Source organism: Protopterus annectens, chromosome 15.part0, assembly GCF_019279795.1.
Source record: "Protopterus annectens isolate FY-2018-M chromosome 15.part0, PAN1.0, whole genome shotgun sequence".
Lineage (NCBI taxonomy): Eukaryota > Metazoa > Chordata > Ceratodontiformes > Protopteridae > Protopterus > Protopterus annectens.
This window is the reverse complement of record NC_056749.1, coordinates 651539981-651557929: the sequence shown is the minus strand read 5'-3', so window position 1 is coordinate 651557929 and position 17949 is coordinate 651539981. Positions and strand designations below refer to the sequence as shown.

General features: G+C 38.3%; 1 protein-coding gene across 1 annotated transcript in view; it reads right to left on the bottom strand.

Moving 5' to 3' along the window:
* The window catches only part of LOC122789982 (interleukin-13 receptor subunit alpha-2-like), a 764082-nt gene that overhangs the window by 229990 nt on the left and 516143 nt on the right, over positions 1-17949 (bottom strand). The window contains exon 6 of the mRNA XM_044057489.1: positions 10976-11124. Within this exon, the coding sequence (XP_043913424.1) occupies positions 10976-11124 (149 nt within the window). The remainder of the gene's footprint in view (positions 1-10975; positions 11125-17949) is intronic.

Genomic DNA, 17949 nt, shown 5'->3' with positions numbered 1-17949 from the left:
AAGGGGGCAGAAGGATATGTTTTAATTAGAAAGAGACGCACTATATTCCTGTGTCAACCTGGAAAATCCTTCAGGGTGCTAAGGACTCGTCTGAAAGCTGAATCTCTGGTTCAGGAGGAGCAATGCTGACACTATCCTGGTCATGGAACACTGAATCTACTATTTATTCTTGCACTACTCTTACAGGAGTTATGAGAATCTAATTTATAGTCTACAGATATTTTGTGGGCTTGGGCACACAGGCGCTAGAAGAATCCTGCTCTGCAGTAGTAGTCTAAATGCACTACATCTATAGTTTTCCATGATTTTAGGCATTTATTTTTATGGTTTCCTAACACCTGGGCTCCAAATCAGTCATTTTACAAGAAGAGGGTCAAAGTCTGCACTCTTGTGGCAGAACAGAGCTGATTTCACCTATATGAGCTAGGAGTTGCTTATGGAAAGCTTATTGTGTGCTTAATGACTGGCCTATGGGCATACCTAGCTTAAATATTTTTTTCTGCTTCTATATAAGCCTTGCATTTGCACGTCTTGGCTTAATTATTTAGAGCTGCACATACTTTGGTGACAATGACAGAGTTTTGAGAAATTTTGCTTGCAAATGAAGCCATCCTTGGGAAGAAAAACTAAATCAAGTTTTATTTTGCACTTGTATTTCTTGTTCACATTGCATTCTCAAATATTTATGTGCTATTTATTGTTTTTCCTGCACTTGCTTACAGTTTTAAGTTGCATTTAATACACTGTTAAGGGCTGCTGCCCTGCAGTAGTAGTCTAAATGCATCATATCTATGGTTTTCCATGCTTTTAGGCATTTATTTTTGTGGTTCCCCAACACCTGGGTTCCAAATCAATCATTTTAGATTAAGAGGGTAAAAGTCTGCCCTCTTGTAGCAGGAGAGGGCTGATTTCACCTATTTATGCTGGGAATTGCTGGTGGAAAGTGTGCTTATCTGATTGGCCTGTGGGCATAACCAGTTTAAAACTTGTTTTTTTCTGTTTCTATACAAGGCTCACATTTGCTTGCAGCAGCAGTTAGTGGTGCCCTGTATATATGCAATCAGTAGAAGTTGCACTTTCCCTATAAAAACTCCACAGTCCTAGGCTACTCAAGGAGCAACTAGTTTGTGCAATGAGCAGCACTGTTGCATTTATTTAGCTCTACATTACATTACAGCACTCAGGACTATCACTGGTCAAAGATCAACTGGTTTGTGTGCTGGGGAAGCACTGCCAAATAACTCAGCTTTAGATTACACTAAGTAAGCACCCATCCCTAGGCCATTTGCAAACATCCCACATTGTTTTCCATTGTAAAGCACACATTAAGGACCTGCAACCACAGATGGGCACTTTGCTGCTATCTCTGCATCTAACTTGGTGGACATGGGCATCCTGAGGCAATGTAGCAATTGCCTTAAGTACACTGACAACCACTTAATTCTGAAACAGACAAATACAGTATGTGAGAGATACAGTTATACAATTTCACTAGAGGCAAGACTCTCGCATACTGACAAAAATGCCAAACAGGTCATCAGGGACACACATACAACACTCACCACAAAAAAAAAAAAAAAAAAAAAAAAAAAGGACCAGACAAACCCACGTGTGGAGATGCTCACATGTAACTTACCCAAACCTCAAGTGCCTCTCAAAATACATTCCTCAGAAACTCTGCAAGCATTCAAATAAGACAACTCCCACCACAACACATAAAACCACATCTCATTGCGTCTCAACTACCAAGCCCATAAGGTATACCATCACGCAACCCAATATTTTTCTCATAGGAGACTGATGTACCTCTCTCATCAGGCTGGATAATTAGAAGGCTACAGTTAGTTGCCTGTCAGGGGCCAGGATGCACCAGCTCACACAAGCACTCAGGTGAGTCAGTGACCCAAGTACCAGTATGACTCAGTTGTAGTCCATGTGGTCGTAAATGATTAGAGATGTTCCTCCCTGGACTACATGAAGAAAGACATGATTGAACTCTCAGAACATGTATCACGGGCAGGTATAGGTCTAGCAACATTCTAACATCTACAAGGATGATGGCACAATACAAACAGAAAATGATTGACTTGAATAATTGGCTTAGCTACTAGTGTCATTCCAAAAGGGTCCAATATTAGTCAGCCTTAGTGAACATAATTGACAGGCAACTCTGCTTTGCCAGGGATGGTCTTCACCTATCAGTACTATGCTTCTGTCTATTGGCCAAAACATTATCTACATCTAAAAATGGTCTTAATAGTATGTAAGATATTAGTTTTTTATTTATTTGTGTACACCCACTCCCTCCCTCCCTTCTAAAAAAAACTGAGGAGGGCATGAAGGAGAGAATTATGAGCACACACAATGATATTAAGGTGAAAAAGGAGACCAGTGCCCTCTACAAACATTCAGTAAATTGTGTAGGTTTTACAGATTTTAAGTTTGCCATTTTAGAGTCAATGAAAATGGATAAAAGGGAGGTGATTACAAGAACAACCTACTATTGAGAGAGATTAAGTGGCAGTTGAGACTAAAATCAAATTATTTGGGGTCTCCATGAATATATTAATATTAAGGCAATATTGATAAAGCTACCTCACCTCAGTTTGATTTTGTATACAATATACAATATATAATGTTTATTCATATAATACATGATTTTTTTTTAACTATGTATTATTTATATATTATATATATATATATATACATATTTTTAAAAATTTTAGATATAATTATTTATTAAATGTTTTAATTCATATATATAACATATTTTTTGATAATAACAATATTTTAGATAGTGAAATTTATGACGACAACTCCTCACCTTACACTAGTAGCATAGGTCTTGTATTTATTCATAATTTATTATAGTTTATTAATTTAGCTTTTATTACATGCTTTTCATATTTCCATTTGTTCATATATATAACATATATATTTATATATTTTTATATTTCCACATTGTCTTCCACCTATATTCATTAATATGTCTATTTATTTATTTTTTGCCTATTTATTATTTTTTGTCTATTTATTTATTTTCAGCCCTTTGATATATACCTTACAACAATAATAATTATTATATTCATATTTATTATTAAAGCTTTAATAAACAGTTTGGTTGATTTATGTTTATTTTTTGAAATAAAATAACCCACATTGTAGCACAGATAACAAAATTACACCTAGAAACATATTAAAAGGTTTGAATAATTTAAAATAAAATATATTATATTAATTATTTGACAATATGCACATTATAAAATATAAATATATGCAATGAGCACTAATATTCTATATATATATATATATATATATATATATTTTTTTTTTTTTTTTTTTTTTTTTAAGTATTTTTTAATTATTTATATGCACAGTAGCACTTTATAAAGAGGATTAAGAACAGAAACACCCTAATGGGTTAAAATTGGTCTGGACAAGTCAGATATTTATTTTTGCTTTTTTTAACATGTTTATGGAATGATTGATTCGATTTGGCAGTTTAGAATGGTATAAAAATGTGAGGCACTGTATACTAATTATTCTGATGAAATCTGCTTAGGGCAGATGAAAGCGCTCAATTTGGTGGATTTAAAACTGTAATAAGTTCCGTATTTGTTATTGGTTGCAGTTTGGTTCATTTTACAAAACATTATCTACCCCTATACTGCCTTTTTTAGGCATTGCTAAACAGACTAACCTTCCAACATAGCAAAATCTACTCAGGATAAGCTGAAGTTATTACTGCTGAATGCTAGGAGTCTCAACAAGAAACTACACTCCCTAGAAACACTTCTCACCCTGGAAAATGCTGACAGCTGTGCAGTTACTAAAAAGTTGGTCAAAATCATGGAAAGCACCCTGGCAGTGTATGGCTATAATGCCTTTTACGTGTTCCAATCACTCACTGTACATGGCAGGGCAAAATGTGAAAGTATATCCATCCACATAAAGGATAAGTACACCTCAGGACTGGTCAGGTAGTATGACATGCTTCAGTGACCACATGTCCAACTAACCATAAGAAAAACACATTACCATATTCTTGCTAGCTACAGGTCCCCGACCATGATGCAGTATACCCAGCCATCACAATTGAATTTACTAGAATCACTTACCATTCAGCCTAATACCATACTCATGGGTGATTTTAACTACCCTTCCATTAACTGGGAAGCATACATGAACATTAACACACAGGCTCAAAGATTTCTACAATTTGTCAGTGCAAATGCCCTGCAGCAGCTGGTCTAGACTCCCACTAGGGATACAAATATTCTAGACCTGTTACTCACAAATATGGGAGAGCAATGCCCCCCTCCCCCCAAAAGAGTGTGATGTCCTCAGTGGTTAGATCAGATGACAAAGTGGTCTCTCTTGAAATAAATATAAATCTAGAACCACCTCCAAACCCCAAAATATTTAAGAACTTTAAGGCAAATTACCTCCTATTAAGTGATAGTATAGCTAGTTGCCAAACTTCCTTAAACCCCGAAAACACAGAAGCCTAATTGGAAGAATACACAAAAGCCCCAGAAGAGCATATAAACAACTGCACAGAAACAGCAGTACCAGTCCAAAATAAGTCTAGGACAAACTACAAAAACAAGCTACCCTAGTGGACCCCCGGTATTAACAGGTTGTACAGCAAACGAAAAAATCCTCTCTAGAAGAATGAATGAATGTGCACAACACAGCAAAAACTCCCTCAGTCTAAACAAGCAAATCAGGGGACTAGTTAAGTTATCAAAAGCATATTTTGAGGCAAAAATCTCCCATTCTAAGGGAAACTACAAGGCATTTTTCAGTTATGTCCGCAGTCTTGAGGGCAATGGCCAGAATGTGCGAAACTAGTTGTAGTTGGCATAAACTATACTCAGCCAGAAGATGCATCAAATCTGCAGGCTAATAAATTCAGCTCAAATCTCATCTCCCGATCACCTCCGGTTACCCTCCCAAGAAATATCTTCCACCATTCCTCTACGAGTTTTCACCACAGAACAGGTCAATACTGCACTCTCAAACTAAAAAACATTTCTTTGATGGGTACCAATGATATTCCAGGATGCCTCTTAAACAGCCCACTAAGATCTCTAACCACAGTCTTCAGACTAGCTTTGCCCCTGTGGAGTGGAGAACAGCAACAGTCATCCCTCTGCATAAAGGGGGCACCATAAACAGACTTGGGTAATTACAGACCCATAAGTCTGACTAGTCTTGTATGCGATGCCATGGAAAGAATAATCATGGGCCTGATAAATAATGACACAAGAAACCTCCAAACACTGGACCCAACCCATTTCGGCTTTGCCAAGGGCAGGTCATACCTGCTCAATCTTGTGGACTTCTATGATCAAGTCACTAGGGTCATGGCTGAGGGTAAAAGTGGATACAGCCTACCTTGACATTTGTCACAATTCCCCACTATAATAGATACTCAAAAAAATGGGCATAAATCCCTATGTCACCAGATGGATAGCCAAATGGCTCATGGGCAGGACGTACGTTGTTAGAGAGGGTGAATCCAGATGTGGTGTGCCACAAGGCAGAGTGTTGGGACCTCAGCTGTTCAGAATATACTTCGCTGAAGTCAAAGTTAATGCAGAAGGCCTTTAGCTGAATAAGTTTGCTGATTACTGCAAGTTGGGGGCAATCACTGAAATCCCCCAGTTATGTAGATGCCCTCAGTAGGGTTTGACTTGAACAAATGATTGGTACCAGAGCCATGGCCTAAAATTAAATGCAAAAAATGCATAATCATACTCTCTGGAAGTCAAATACCCCAGCAAATTACAAAAATAATAGCACACACCCCTAAGAGTGGACCCAAAGGTGAAAGATCTAGGTATACAAGACAGATAGCCTGAACATTGACTGCCATGTGTCCACAGTGGTGAGGAAGTCCTTCTTTGTGGCACAGCTTATAAATAAACATATGGCATCCAGACCCAAGGAAGTTATAGTCCCACTGTACTCGTCCCTCAGACCAATAATGGAGTACAACACTTCTTTTAGGATGTACTCGGATCAGGCACTTGAAACAGTGGGAGTGGCCTCAGAGGTTCCTTACAAAAAAATACAGGGTGCAAACAAAATGTCCAGTGTGGATAGATTAAAGTCCTATCCATTTACTCCGTCTCCTAACTAAAGGGATAATCTATGTCTAAACTACAAGGCACTCACAAATCCAGTCCTGATGCAACTGTTACATTTGCAAGACAAACTGAGTGAGGGTCACCTGATCTGGGGATCTAAATCTAGTCTGTGATACAAAACATGCTGGACAGACAGATGTGTGTCTCATTAATTACTCCTTCTCTGAAACAAGCTTCCTGTTCACACAAAGCAGAGCCCTTCCCCAACCCTCTTCAAATGCAATTTGGGTCAATGGATGGGGAATCATAAATTCACTACTGGGGTGGTACCCGTGTCCTTTATGGACAGGGGCAGTCTGTAAAATACTCAAAAGTATAGGCACAGACAGTCCTCTAGCAGGCAACATTCTGGTAATGGCAAGGCTTGTAAGAACCGTTAGGTCATTAGCCTAATAATCTTCTATGAACCTATGGAGGGGGGAGAGGAACTAGGACTCTCTTCGCATGGAAGAATAGTGGTTTTGCTACTGGAGAGTTATATGGAGGACTTGGTGCAAGAATGGAGGTTTTATTTGGGACCGTCTCTAATGGCTCTCCCTGATCAAAACCTTAGACTCAAATCAGGCAGTTATGTAGGAAGGTGCTGTGGTATCAGAGACCTACACCGTACCATAGAGATAACAAAGGAGTCCAGCCCTAGTATACTTGGTCATTATGTAAGCCCACTTCTGTGAGGCTTGCTACAGGAATTTGCCTTCTTTCAAATGGAAATGGAAAGAGAAGACACCTAACACATCCAGACTATATGAATACCATCCTTAAGATTGACTGTGAAGGTGACATGACTCAGGGCTTCAGCAGTCTTCACAGCTGGTTACTAGTTGAAGCATTTCTGAAGTGATGGCAAGGGAGCACAGGCTAATCCATAGTGGACTACATCAGGTCAGATTTTACAGGGAGTGAAGATCTCATTTTTATCTATCTCTAACAAGGAAAGGCCATCTGCTCTTAGAATCTCAGATATACAAGGCAAATGGGCCATGTGGCCATTTACACCTTGCCAGTGCACACCCTTGGACTTTTCCTCCTTTTCCTAGGATAGGTCAGTTATACTGGGGGAATTTATGAGTACCCATCCAATTGTCTAATTCTTACATTAATATAGTGTGCCACATTGCTCGATGTTGAGAGGAAGTTTACTGTACAGAAGTGGTACTCACTGGATGTCAAATCTGTCTCTCCACCAGGATTTGTTTATTTGATGAATCAGGCTCATATCTCTGGTTCTAGTGCTCACAACACAGTTTTACATGGAGAGAAATAAGAGGTCTTGGACTGTCATATTCCTAATGGCACAGAGAATAAGACACAGATCACCCCTAAGGAGACAGTAGGACAGTGAATACAGGAACAAGGCCTCCAGCCACTCTTGATAAAGCAGGTCCTTTAGTCCCATGATCATTTTTGTTAACATCCTTTGAGATCTCTCTGCTTGAAATGTTCAGTACTTTACATCCCAAAGGGGGCGCTGTATTCTCTGATTGACCTGATCAGTGTAGAATATAAGGGATCAGGGCTTTTTTGGACATAAAAGGAAATATACTTTGTGATCAGTTATACCAGACAGAAGTTTTTTTCCCATCTCTTACAACATGATGGTCAAATGAGAAGGGGTTGTCTACCCATGTTCCAACGGTCACATCATCTTCATAATGGAGTCTGGTGTTTGCTACACTATAAGCTGGGTGGAGAGTTTGCCAAATGCAGCAATATTGCATTTTTAACCCATTTTTAGTTCACCAACTATTAACATGCACAAGTTCACTTTGCAATTTTTTCATATAAGAAGGGAATTTAAGTAAAACACCAACATTAGAATAGTCCACAAACTTGGTTAACTAGAATTCCTTTCCTACAAACTTGTTTAACTGGCATTCGTTATGTCTGAGAAGTACATGTCAAATACCAAAGGTTCTAGTACGGGAACCTGTGGTACCCCATGGTTATGTTTATGCCCTCTGAGAACACGGCTGCCATCCTTACAGTGTGGGATCTCTCCCTTAGCCAAGTTACTATGCATATAACTACATAGAGATCAACTTGGTAGGCATTTAGCTTGTTGATAATGCTGGTATGTGGTACATGTTTTGGCAAGGTGAAAGTGTGCCGTATGGACAGTGGGACTACTGTCCACAGTTTATGTTACTCTCTCAATAAAAAAAAAAAAATAAATAAACCTTACCAGACAGACATAATCTACCCTTGAAGCCAAACTACTGGGGGGTCAAGTTTTATAATATTTTTATATTGTATCTTATTAGGTCTGTTATGACCAATTCCATGACCATTATAGATGAGGTACGACAGGCTGATGATTCTAAAATCCCCAGGGTCCATGGTGGGCCAGCCCTTGTGAAGAGGCATTATGACTGATGTTTGTCAAGACTTGGTTGGGGATTAAGCCAGTATATAAGGTCAGGCTGAATAATTTTAGGAGTGGGACCACCAGCAGGTTTAGTGCTATCAGGTGCATTGCTGGTTTTGGAAAGTACTTTTAGCAAGTGCTCTTTTTGAGATGATAGGGAGTTTAGATCACTAGGTATATGTGGGTTTGGTATAGATATACCTGGAGTGAAATTAGCACTGAATTTGCTTGCCAGTATTTTTGCAATATCTTGCAATATCTACTGGATCAGAGTAGGTAGTGCCATTTTGAATGAATTCAGAGGGATGCTGGGTATTCTTTGGTCACTTCCTGATGTGGGTAAAGAAGGATTTGTAAATAGCTGTAGTTCATGGGAAGCCTTAGTTTTCTTGATGGTGTTTTTTCAGTACCTTAGATATCTTTTTGATAATCTTTGATTTATGGGTCTTTAGTCTTGCTATATATTCTAATGATTTTTTTTCTCTTATTGTATTCATTTATGCATTTTGACCACCAGGCTGGTTTATTTCCTTTTTATTTTTAGTTTTGAAAGGGTCTGACAGGTTTATGCAGTTTTCTAGATAAGCACAGAATTTATTTGCATAGCTTCTGGCAATGTCTAAAGTTTAGGGGTACACTTCTATCTGAACTTAGTGCCTTCATCACAGAATTGCAGGAAATTTGTACATATGAAGTGTTAACCTGTGATATTTGTCTCAGCTGATTTAGGGATTTTGAAAGAAAAGGTTACCAATCTGTAGTCAGACTTTATTGGGGAAGAAAATTCCCCTGGGACAATATATACTGTTGCCACATTTATAAGGCCCAGACCAAGAACATTTTGATTTCTTGTGGGCTCTTTGACTATTTGATCCAGGTAATTTTTGTTGATGAAATTGAGGAATTTTTGGGAATAGTCTACATTTGAGGTACTGGCATACTAGTTTGAAAGGTTGTTTAAGTCTCCCAGGATGATGGAGCATTTTTTGTATTTGAAGTCCATCAAGGGGGGGGTCCTGTAATATGCTATGATCTGATATTTGGTTTTATTTAGGCTGAGCTGAATCTAAATACGTTTATTTTTTTCAGCCTCTAGGAATCTGTCTTGAGGTAACAAGATTCCCATCATGCCTAAAGGCATGGAAGGAGCAAAACCCTAGTAGAGAGTGGATGCTTTCTGCACTCACACCAGGTTTCAGTAATAATAAACAGGAATGTACTCCAAATGCACTAAGACCTCAAGGTCAGGCAATTTGTTATCCAGACTTCTAGTACTAAACAGCAATGAATTTGAAGGTAGACCTTCTTTTTGCTTAAATAAAACAGCTAGTCTGCGTATTCCATGTATGGGAAGCATAAAGCATGTGACAGGGAAGTACTGGGAATTGAGAAATAGGACCTAGGAACTGTAGAAGAGCATGCCAGTTGTAGCACCTGGTCTTGAAAGACCTAACCTCTTGCACTAGTATTACCCCAGTCTACCTAATGGTACAGGACCACATCCATAAGGATAAACCCTGTTTATTAACAGAGATGCATCTAACATTTACATCGACCCTACTGTCTCACCTGGTGGCAAGAGGACCCACGGAACTCTCCTCCGGCCTTGTCACTGAGTGGACAATGACTTTGGAGGCTAGAGAAACCAGAAAATGATGCTTCTCAATCCCAAGTAAAACTACTGGTCTGACTTTGGATAACTCAAAGAACAGATTCACATCAGCAAGCTGGATCACTATGCTACAGTTTGTGAAATGTGGAAGACACTGCATAGCACACTGGGAACTATGGGGGACTAAGAATATGAGGCTACATCAGAGGCAGGCTTTTAATAAGGATGTGACTGATGTCTGCCCACAAACACACTAGTCGAGCTTTGACCTGGGATAAAGTGAGATTAGTACAGTTGCCCCTACGCTGGTCATCCACTACCATCACTATTTTCAAAGAGCTAAGGTAGGCCTCAATCTTTTTACTGCTTCTGTAGATGGCAGGGTTGAAACACTAATATTTATGGCAGTATTCCACATTGTGTTCTTCTCCTAGTCAAAACACTAGTGATTTTTTTTTTTTGTTTCTGTATAATGGTATGGGAATTGCAGGAATGCTCTGAAGGTTGCAGCATTTCACACTATGCACATAGGACGTTTTCAGCTTCAAACAAAAGGGCACATATCTTAATTCTGTAAACGGTACAAATGACACACAATCTAAGTGCACCCTCCTAATGGCATCCTGGCTTGCATAATCATGAGGCCTACAAGTTAAAGAGCATAGGAAAAAAAAGCAGAAATATACTGAGCTGGAGATAGCAAACTAAGACATCCCAATTGTTATTGGCCGCAGGTAGTTTCCAAATCAGATCTCAAATTAACAGTAACACTCTTTCTTTTCTAGAAGTTCAGTTGTTAAAAACTACTTAACTAGATAGTCAAAGTCAGATGAGCAAACTTACCATCCAGTTTTCAGTATCACCAGACTTAACTTGCATCTTAAATGTGAAATTGCAGGTTGGATAGCCAGCAGTATCAAGTTTCTTTTTCCAGTCAGAACTGCACTGTTGTTTCAGGGAAACATATGGTCTACAGTTTGGTAGAGTTACATCTGCAAAGAAATTTTGTCAGCTTTAAAGTAGCTCAATTATTCAGGAAAAAAATATTGTTAGTAATAAGCGTGTTGCTACTATTGTAAATTTAATGAACCAAGGCATTTTTTCAATTTTTCTATTTTCAAAGAACTGAGGTAGGCCTCACTCTTTTTACTGCTTCTGTAGATGGCAGGGTGAAACATTAACATTTATGGCAATATTCCACATTGTGTTCTTCTCCCAGCCAAAACATTACTGCTGTTTTTGTTTCTGTATAATGCTATGGCAGAAACTTTGGCCACACCAAGGCTTCACTTCATTTTCTGTTCTGGACTCTCGTGACCACAATATCCTTTACTCCAGTCTCAGTCATCATACAGTTACCAAGGTCCATCTCCATTTATCCCTTTTGCTCATAAAAAAAATCTCTCTCCATGACGTGACTATATGAATTATACAAGGTTGAAGTCTTGAGAACTGAACTGATGTCTATTGTTTTTCTTTTATTGACTTTCTAATTATAGTCAAAGCTTCTTGCACATGGTGAGGTTTCCAAAAACATATTTGACGCACTACTTTTAACACCCTTGCTCTAACAAGGAGGTCTATCTTTATATTTGTGAATACTAATCAAAAGCATTAAACATTAAAGCTACACAACTTTATCCAAGCTTTAGTGTGGTACTCTAACTATTAAATCCTCATTTAATGACAGATACTGAATTGAAAATGTACACTTTTTCTGTAAGTGAGGCAGAGAAATTCTAAAGCACTGCACATCTCATTCCACCTACCTGGAATTAGCTGCATATTTGATCTTCTCAGCTTCTGTATGGCACCATAAACACTTTTCCAGTCAGAAATTGGAAAATTCATTCTATGTGCAGTATTATTTTTCAAAAATATCTCAAAAATCAACACTGGACACCAAATATGTCAGTCCTTCTCCACATCATCAGCCTTTAGGGTATACCATCATCAGTTGACCACACACCTTTCTAGCAATATGTAATTAATATTTATATTTACAAAAATATCTAATTTCTCAGGATTCATGCACTATAGTTTTGCCAGTGTCATTGTTTTATGCCACTATGCCCCTCCAGGTTAGTACAGTCTTATAACTGTGCACCTGATTTACTGAGTGAGATTTCTGAACCAAGCTTTAAACAAAAAGGACATGTCATTTTCAGATAACACAAACTGCTCGAGTACTGTTGGTTCTTTTTCATTTGAAAATGTTTTTGTTGTTTTCTGTGGTGGGATAAGGGGAAATGACATACTTTTATGTGCATGTTTTCTGAAAATTGGTTACCATTCTGCATTTCTAGTGGCTATCTACCTACTCTGATTGCATGATGTAGTGTAAAACTTACTGCTTGTTTGTGTTTAGCTGCCAGACACTACACATCTACACACCTGACTTTACTGACAGAGCCTTCTTTGGTACTTTAATTTGTGGTACATAAGGAAGTGAGAGCATTTACTTGTTACAGTCATTCAGTGGACCAAAAATTATAATGTCTCAATTTCAAGGAATACACAAGTTGTTTATTTGTAAGCAAAATTTACTGTTCTGTTTTTCTACCAATGAGAGGGTAGCTATTACAATGCTACTCATACCAAGCCCTGTGAATAATATACCAGAAGATCCAGGCCTCAAACATCATACAGACACGTTTACTCACTACACACTGATGGAGCAGCATTTCTTCCTGTAGCCTGGGATGCCACAGCTGCATGCTCAAGCCCTTAAGGCACCCATAGTATACTGCCATAAATGAAAATGTTCTAGTTATAGGGGACTCTACAGTTAGGCAAAAATATATCCCAGTACTGCTGGCTGTCTTTTAGGTGTGAGAATTAATGATTTCACTGGTGTCCTTAGATCCCTTCACTCACACGTCTACGAATGGTCACTGCCAGAAGAGTAAATGATCCAACAGGCTCCACCCTTGGGGAGATGAGAAGCATGGTCAAACTCAAAGTATGTGACGCAGGGTAGGAAGCAGATAGTCTTGATCAGTATCTTGTACTCTACACTGTTACAATACAGAGATCTGACTAACAACTAACTCACTTTGTCGTATCATTCAAAGAGGATCCAACTATGTGTCAGCTTGAATGGAAGTGGTCGACAGTCTTAACCTGCTTTGCCAGGGACAGCATGCACCTCTCACCTCAGGGCTTATACAAACAGGCAAAGACACTTTCCACCTCAGAGTTTTTTTCCTTATGCTTTCAGAATTGAGCAGAGACAAAACATTGTACATTTTTACTTTTTTTTAAAGCTTTTATAATTGAGTAGTTACAAAGTTTGAGAGGCCTGATTTGGATTTGGTAGATTAGACAGTACAAGAGACTAAATTGCCAAATCCAGATTAGGCCTATAAAAATTTCACTGTTCAATTCTAAAAGCCTAAAAAAACTGACACTTAAGCAAATATGCATCTATATTATAAGCCGTGGTGGTACAGCGGTTGCGTTGTTGCCTCACGGCAAGAGGTTCTTCCGTTCGATTCTCAGCTAGTGTGCGGGGAGTGCCTTCTGTGTGGAGTCTGCATGTCTTCCCCGCGGTCGAGTGGCCTCCGAAAGACATGCGTAAATGGGCGTGCCTTCGCTGAAGGTTGGGCTTCGGGCTGGCAACTCGGCACCATAAACAAATCTACTGCCAATCATTAGTGGACCAGAGTTCCGCTGTGGCGACCCTTTACCGGGAAAAGCCGAAAAGACAAACAAACATTGTTGCTGAAAAGTTGATCCAACATAAATGTAACACTCCCTCCCCACACCTCTCAACATCTTAGAACAGGAATTCTGGAAAAAGCCTAAAATAATTGGGGGGGCAAACTCCAAAATCAGTGACAGATTTTAAATACTGCTCTTATAATCTTAGACAGTTGTTAGAACAACAGGTTTTGCATTAGCATACATTTTCTGAAGGATATAAAGTACTTCACTTAAATGTACGTCTTTATTTAGTGATTGCCATTCCAAAAGATTTGCCAGAAAACAAATTTATGAGGAACAGACCAAAAAGGAATCAAAATCCTGGATATAATGTGAAATTCTTGACAGCTGAGAGGTACAACTCCATCTACAGCTTGGGGCTCAATGCCCATGTTTCATTCAGACCCCCTGGTGAGGAATGGATGTATCCATACCTGTATGTTGTCCATAATCTTGAAACAAATTCAGCAAAATAATGACCTTGAACTCTTAGGATTCCTAGTGTCAACAGACAAGATGGTTATCAAATCACTACCAACTACAGAACTTCAAACTATAGTCCCTAACTATTGCACTCAACACTATCATCCTAGAAGACTGCAACTACCTATCCATAAAACTGCTGAAAATGCATCACAAATACACACAATGGTTCCTTAACTTTATTAACGTCAAGTCCCTTGACAGGAAGTTCTCTTTCCAACTAGGATTACCACATAAGTGGCAGCTCACTTAACACAGAGTGTGATAAGAGAACTAGGGACCCAGGTGGATAGTAACCTATCTTTTGATAACCACATCGCTAAAGTGGTTAGAAAATCCTTCTACATGGCCCACCTTATCACGAAGGGGTTTGCATCTAGAAAAAAGGAAGTTATTGTCCCTCTCTACTCATCACTCATTAGACCCATTAAGTACAATGCCCCATTCAGGATGTACCTTACTAGACACCTGCAACAACTGGAGAGGCCTCAAAAATACCTCACCAAGAGGATAACGGGCCTAAAACAGATGCCCTATGCCACCAGGCTAAAACAACTTCAGCTGTACTCTGTTGCATACCGGCTACTCAGAGGTGATCACTGCCTGACATACAAGGCTATGACAAACCCCGAATTGCTGGAAATGCTCCATCTAAGGAAAATCTGATCTTCCTGAGCTATACACTCTAGGGACCTTAACCTGACCTCAACAATAAACAGGACTTGTAGGGACAGATTCGTGTCTGAGAGACTCCCCTTGCTCTGAAATAAGGTCCCCATATATGCAAGGCAAAGCTCCACATTACCGCTCTTCAAGAAAAAGCTTGAGTGGATGGGGAACAGGAAATTCACCCCGGGAATCACTTCTGTGGCCCTGCTCGACAGAGGCGAAGGTAACTAAACCATGCAAGGGGCGCAAGCCAAAACATTTTGGCTAGACTTAATTATGGAAAAAAACGCCAGCAACAAGGATGGACTGTAGATAGTAGTTTATTAGTGTATTAATAAACTACCAAAACACCAAGTAGGTTCCACATACCGGTTTCGGCCCAGGTTCAAACCCAGCCTTCTTCAGTGTATACCAATAGAACCAATCCAAAAGAATAAGGTGTTTATATATAACATACAATTCAATGATTGGTTGTATAAATCATTAAATCAAGCTCATGAATATTAAACATGATAATATGTCTAGCATCTCAATAATAAATGCAACAAACATATCTGCAAATACAAAAAGTAGTAAAATGACATATCATGTATAAAAATGGTGAAATCCATGTTTATTATTTTTATTATATTCTATAAGTGTTCATTTAATCCTGGATTTAACAAAGCACCAAGTTTGGTAATCCACTTCTTTTCTTTTAGATCAAGTTTAGTATGCCAACCCCCTTTGTTAGTTCTATCACCAATAATTTTGTCAATTATTGTAAAACGAAATTGTGCTTTATTGTGTATCAGTGTGTGTTTGAATAATGCATTAGATGTTTTTTTGCATCTAATGTCGCTCAAATGTTCTGATATCCGTAGCTTAACTGGTCGCGAAGTTTGCCCAACATAAAATGAATGACAGCTGCAATGTGCCATATAAATGGCCCAATCCGTGTTGCAATTGGCAAAAAATTTAATGTCGAACACATTATTGCTGTTTCTGCTGGTAAACTCTTTTGTTTTTGCTATGAATTTACAGTTAACACAGTGACCACAAGGAAAACAACCTATGAGTTTATCACCCAAAATGGTTGTTTGATATATATTGGATAAAGAGGATTCAAAATGGTGTTTGTAATGATTAAAGTATCCCGCTAAGTTTTTGCCCTTTCGAAATGAAAACAAACATGTGTTGGGAACAATAGATTTGGTTTTAGCATCTGATTCCAGTATATTCCAATTTCCCTTGATGATATTAATAAAGGTATTGGTATTTCTACCATATGTAGTAGTGAGACGCAATATGCTCTTCTTGTTTGGTTTTTGTTTGTATGTTAACAAGTTTGATCTGTGTAACCCTGAGGCATGATTCAAAGCCATTGTAACAAAACCTGAGTTATAACCTCTGTTCTTAAACCTAGTACACAGATCTTGAGCATGATGACCAAAACTAACATTATCAGAGCAATTTCTTCTCATTCTGATAAATTGCGATTTAGGAATATTTTTGGCAATGTGTTTTGGATGAAAGCTGGAGGCGTGGAGGATGGTGTTGTATTCGGGAAACTTTCTATAGGTCTCAGTTTTTAGAGTATTGTCCATATTCCTTTGTCCATATTCCTTGTTACCAGGACATCCAGAAAAGTTATCGATTTTAAATCATAATTGATGGTGAATTTTATTCCCCATTTGTTATCATTCAGATATTCTACAAATTCAAGGAGATATGGAATATCCGATCTCCACACCATCCAGCAGTCATCCAAATACCTCCGCCAGATGTCTATCTCAGGCAAAAAAAGGTTGTGAGTAACATCATAGATCATAATATGTTCCAAATAAGCCATAAATAGGTCAGCATATATAGGGGCAAAAGATGCCCCCATAGCTGTACCATTAATTTGCAAAAAACATTCCTGATTGTAAAAGAAAACATTTTTGGTCAGTACATGCTCAGTTAGGTTTAATAATAAAGTATTGAATCCTGGTTGATACATGTTGGATTGATGTAACCAGAATTCAATAGCATCAAGTCCGGCCCAGTGTGGAATACTTGTATATAATGAGCTCACATCCAAAGTACAGAGCCACCAATTTGAATCTAACTGCATATCATTGACAATACTCAAGAATTGGGTAGTATCCTGTATGCGGGATCTTACATAAGGTAGTAAAGGTTTTAAATACATAGTCAAAAATTCAGAAAGTGGTTCTGTGAGTGAGCCCATGCCTGACACAATAGGCCTACCAGGTGGATAAAACAAGTCTTTATGTATTTTGGGTAGAAAATAAATATATTGTCTGATGGGGTCAGAAATTGTTAAATGGTTTAATGTTTTCTTGGATATGATGCCATTATCAAAGGCTGATTGTAAAAAATCATCAATCTGTTTTTTGAAAACTGGAGTAGGGTCAAGTGGCATCTTAGTGTAGTACCGAGCATCATTCAACTGCTTATAAGCTTCATTATCATAATAGCTCCAATCTAACACTACCACTGCCCCTCCTTTATCTGCATAATATAGGTAGTCGATATGTGAAATTACTACTGTTTGTATGGACAAATATTTGTCTAGCAGATGTTGCATATGGCCCAAAAAACTATATATGTTTATACATATATATGCTATACTATATTATTCCAATTTTATTACATTTATCTATGGTTGTTATGTCCTCTATGTATGTGATTACAAAAATTATATTTAAAAAATTTTTCATCTCATTAATATTGATGAGCCTATTTGCCTTATTGGCTCATGGTCTGTATTTAAATGGATGAGGACAAGGAACTTGACTGTACTGTCCTACACCGAAGAAGGCAATTTCTGCCGAAACTAGTTTGTTATAGTACAAAAATAAATGAATATTGAACTCCGTTCTGCCTTGCTGGTCTATTTGGTGATTTTGATACTTGGTTTGGACCGTGCATTCCCCCTTGCATAGGATTTGGTTCGTTCCGCGGGAAAAGTCCCA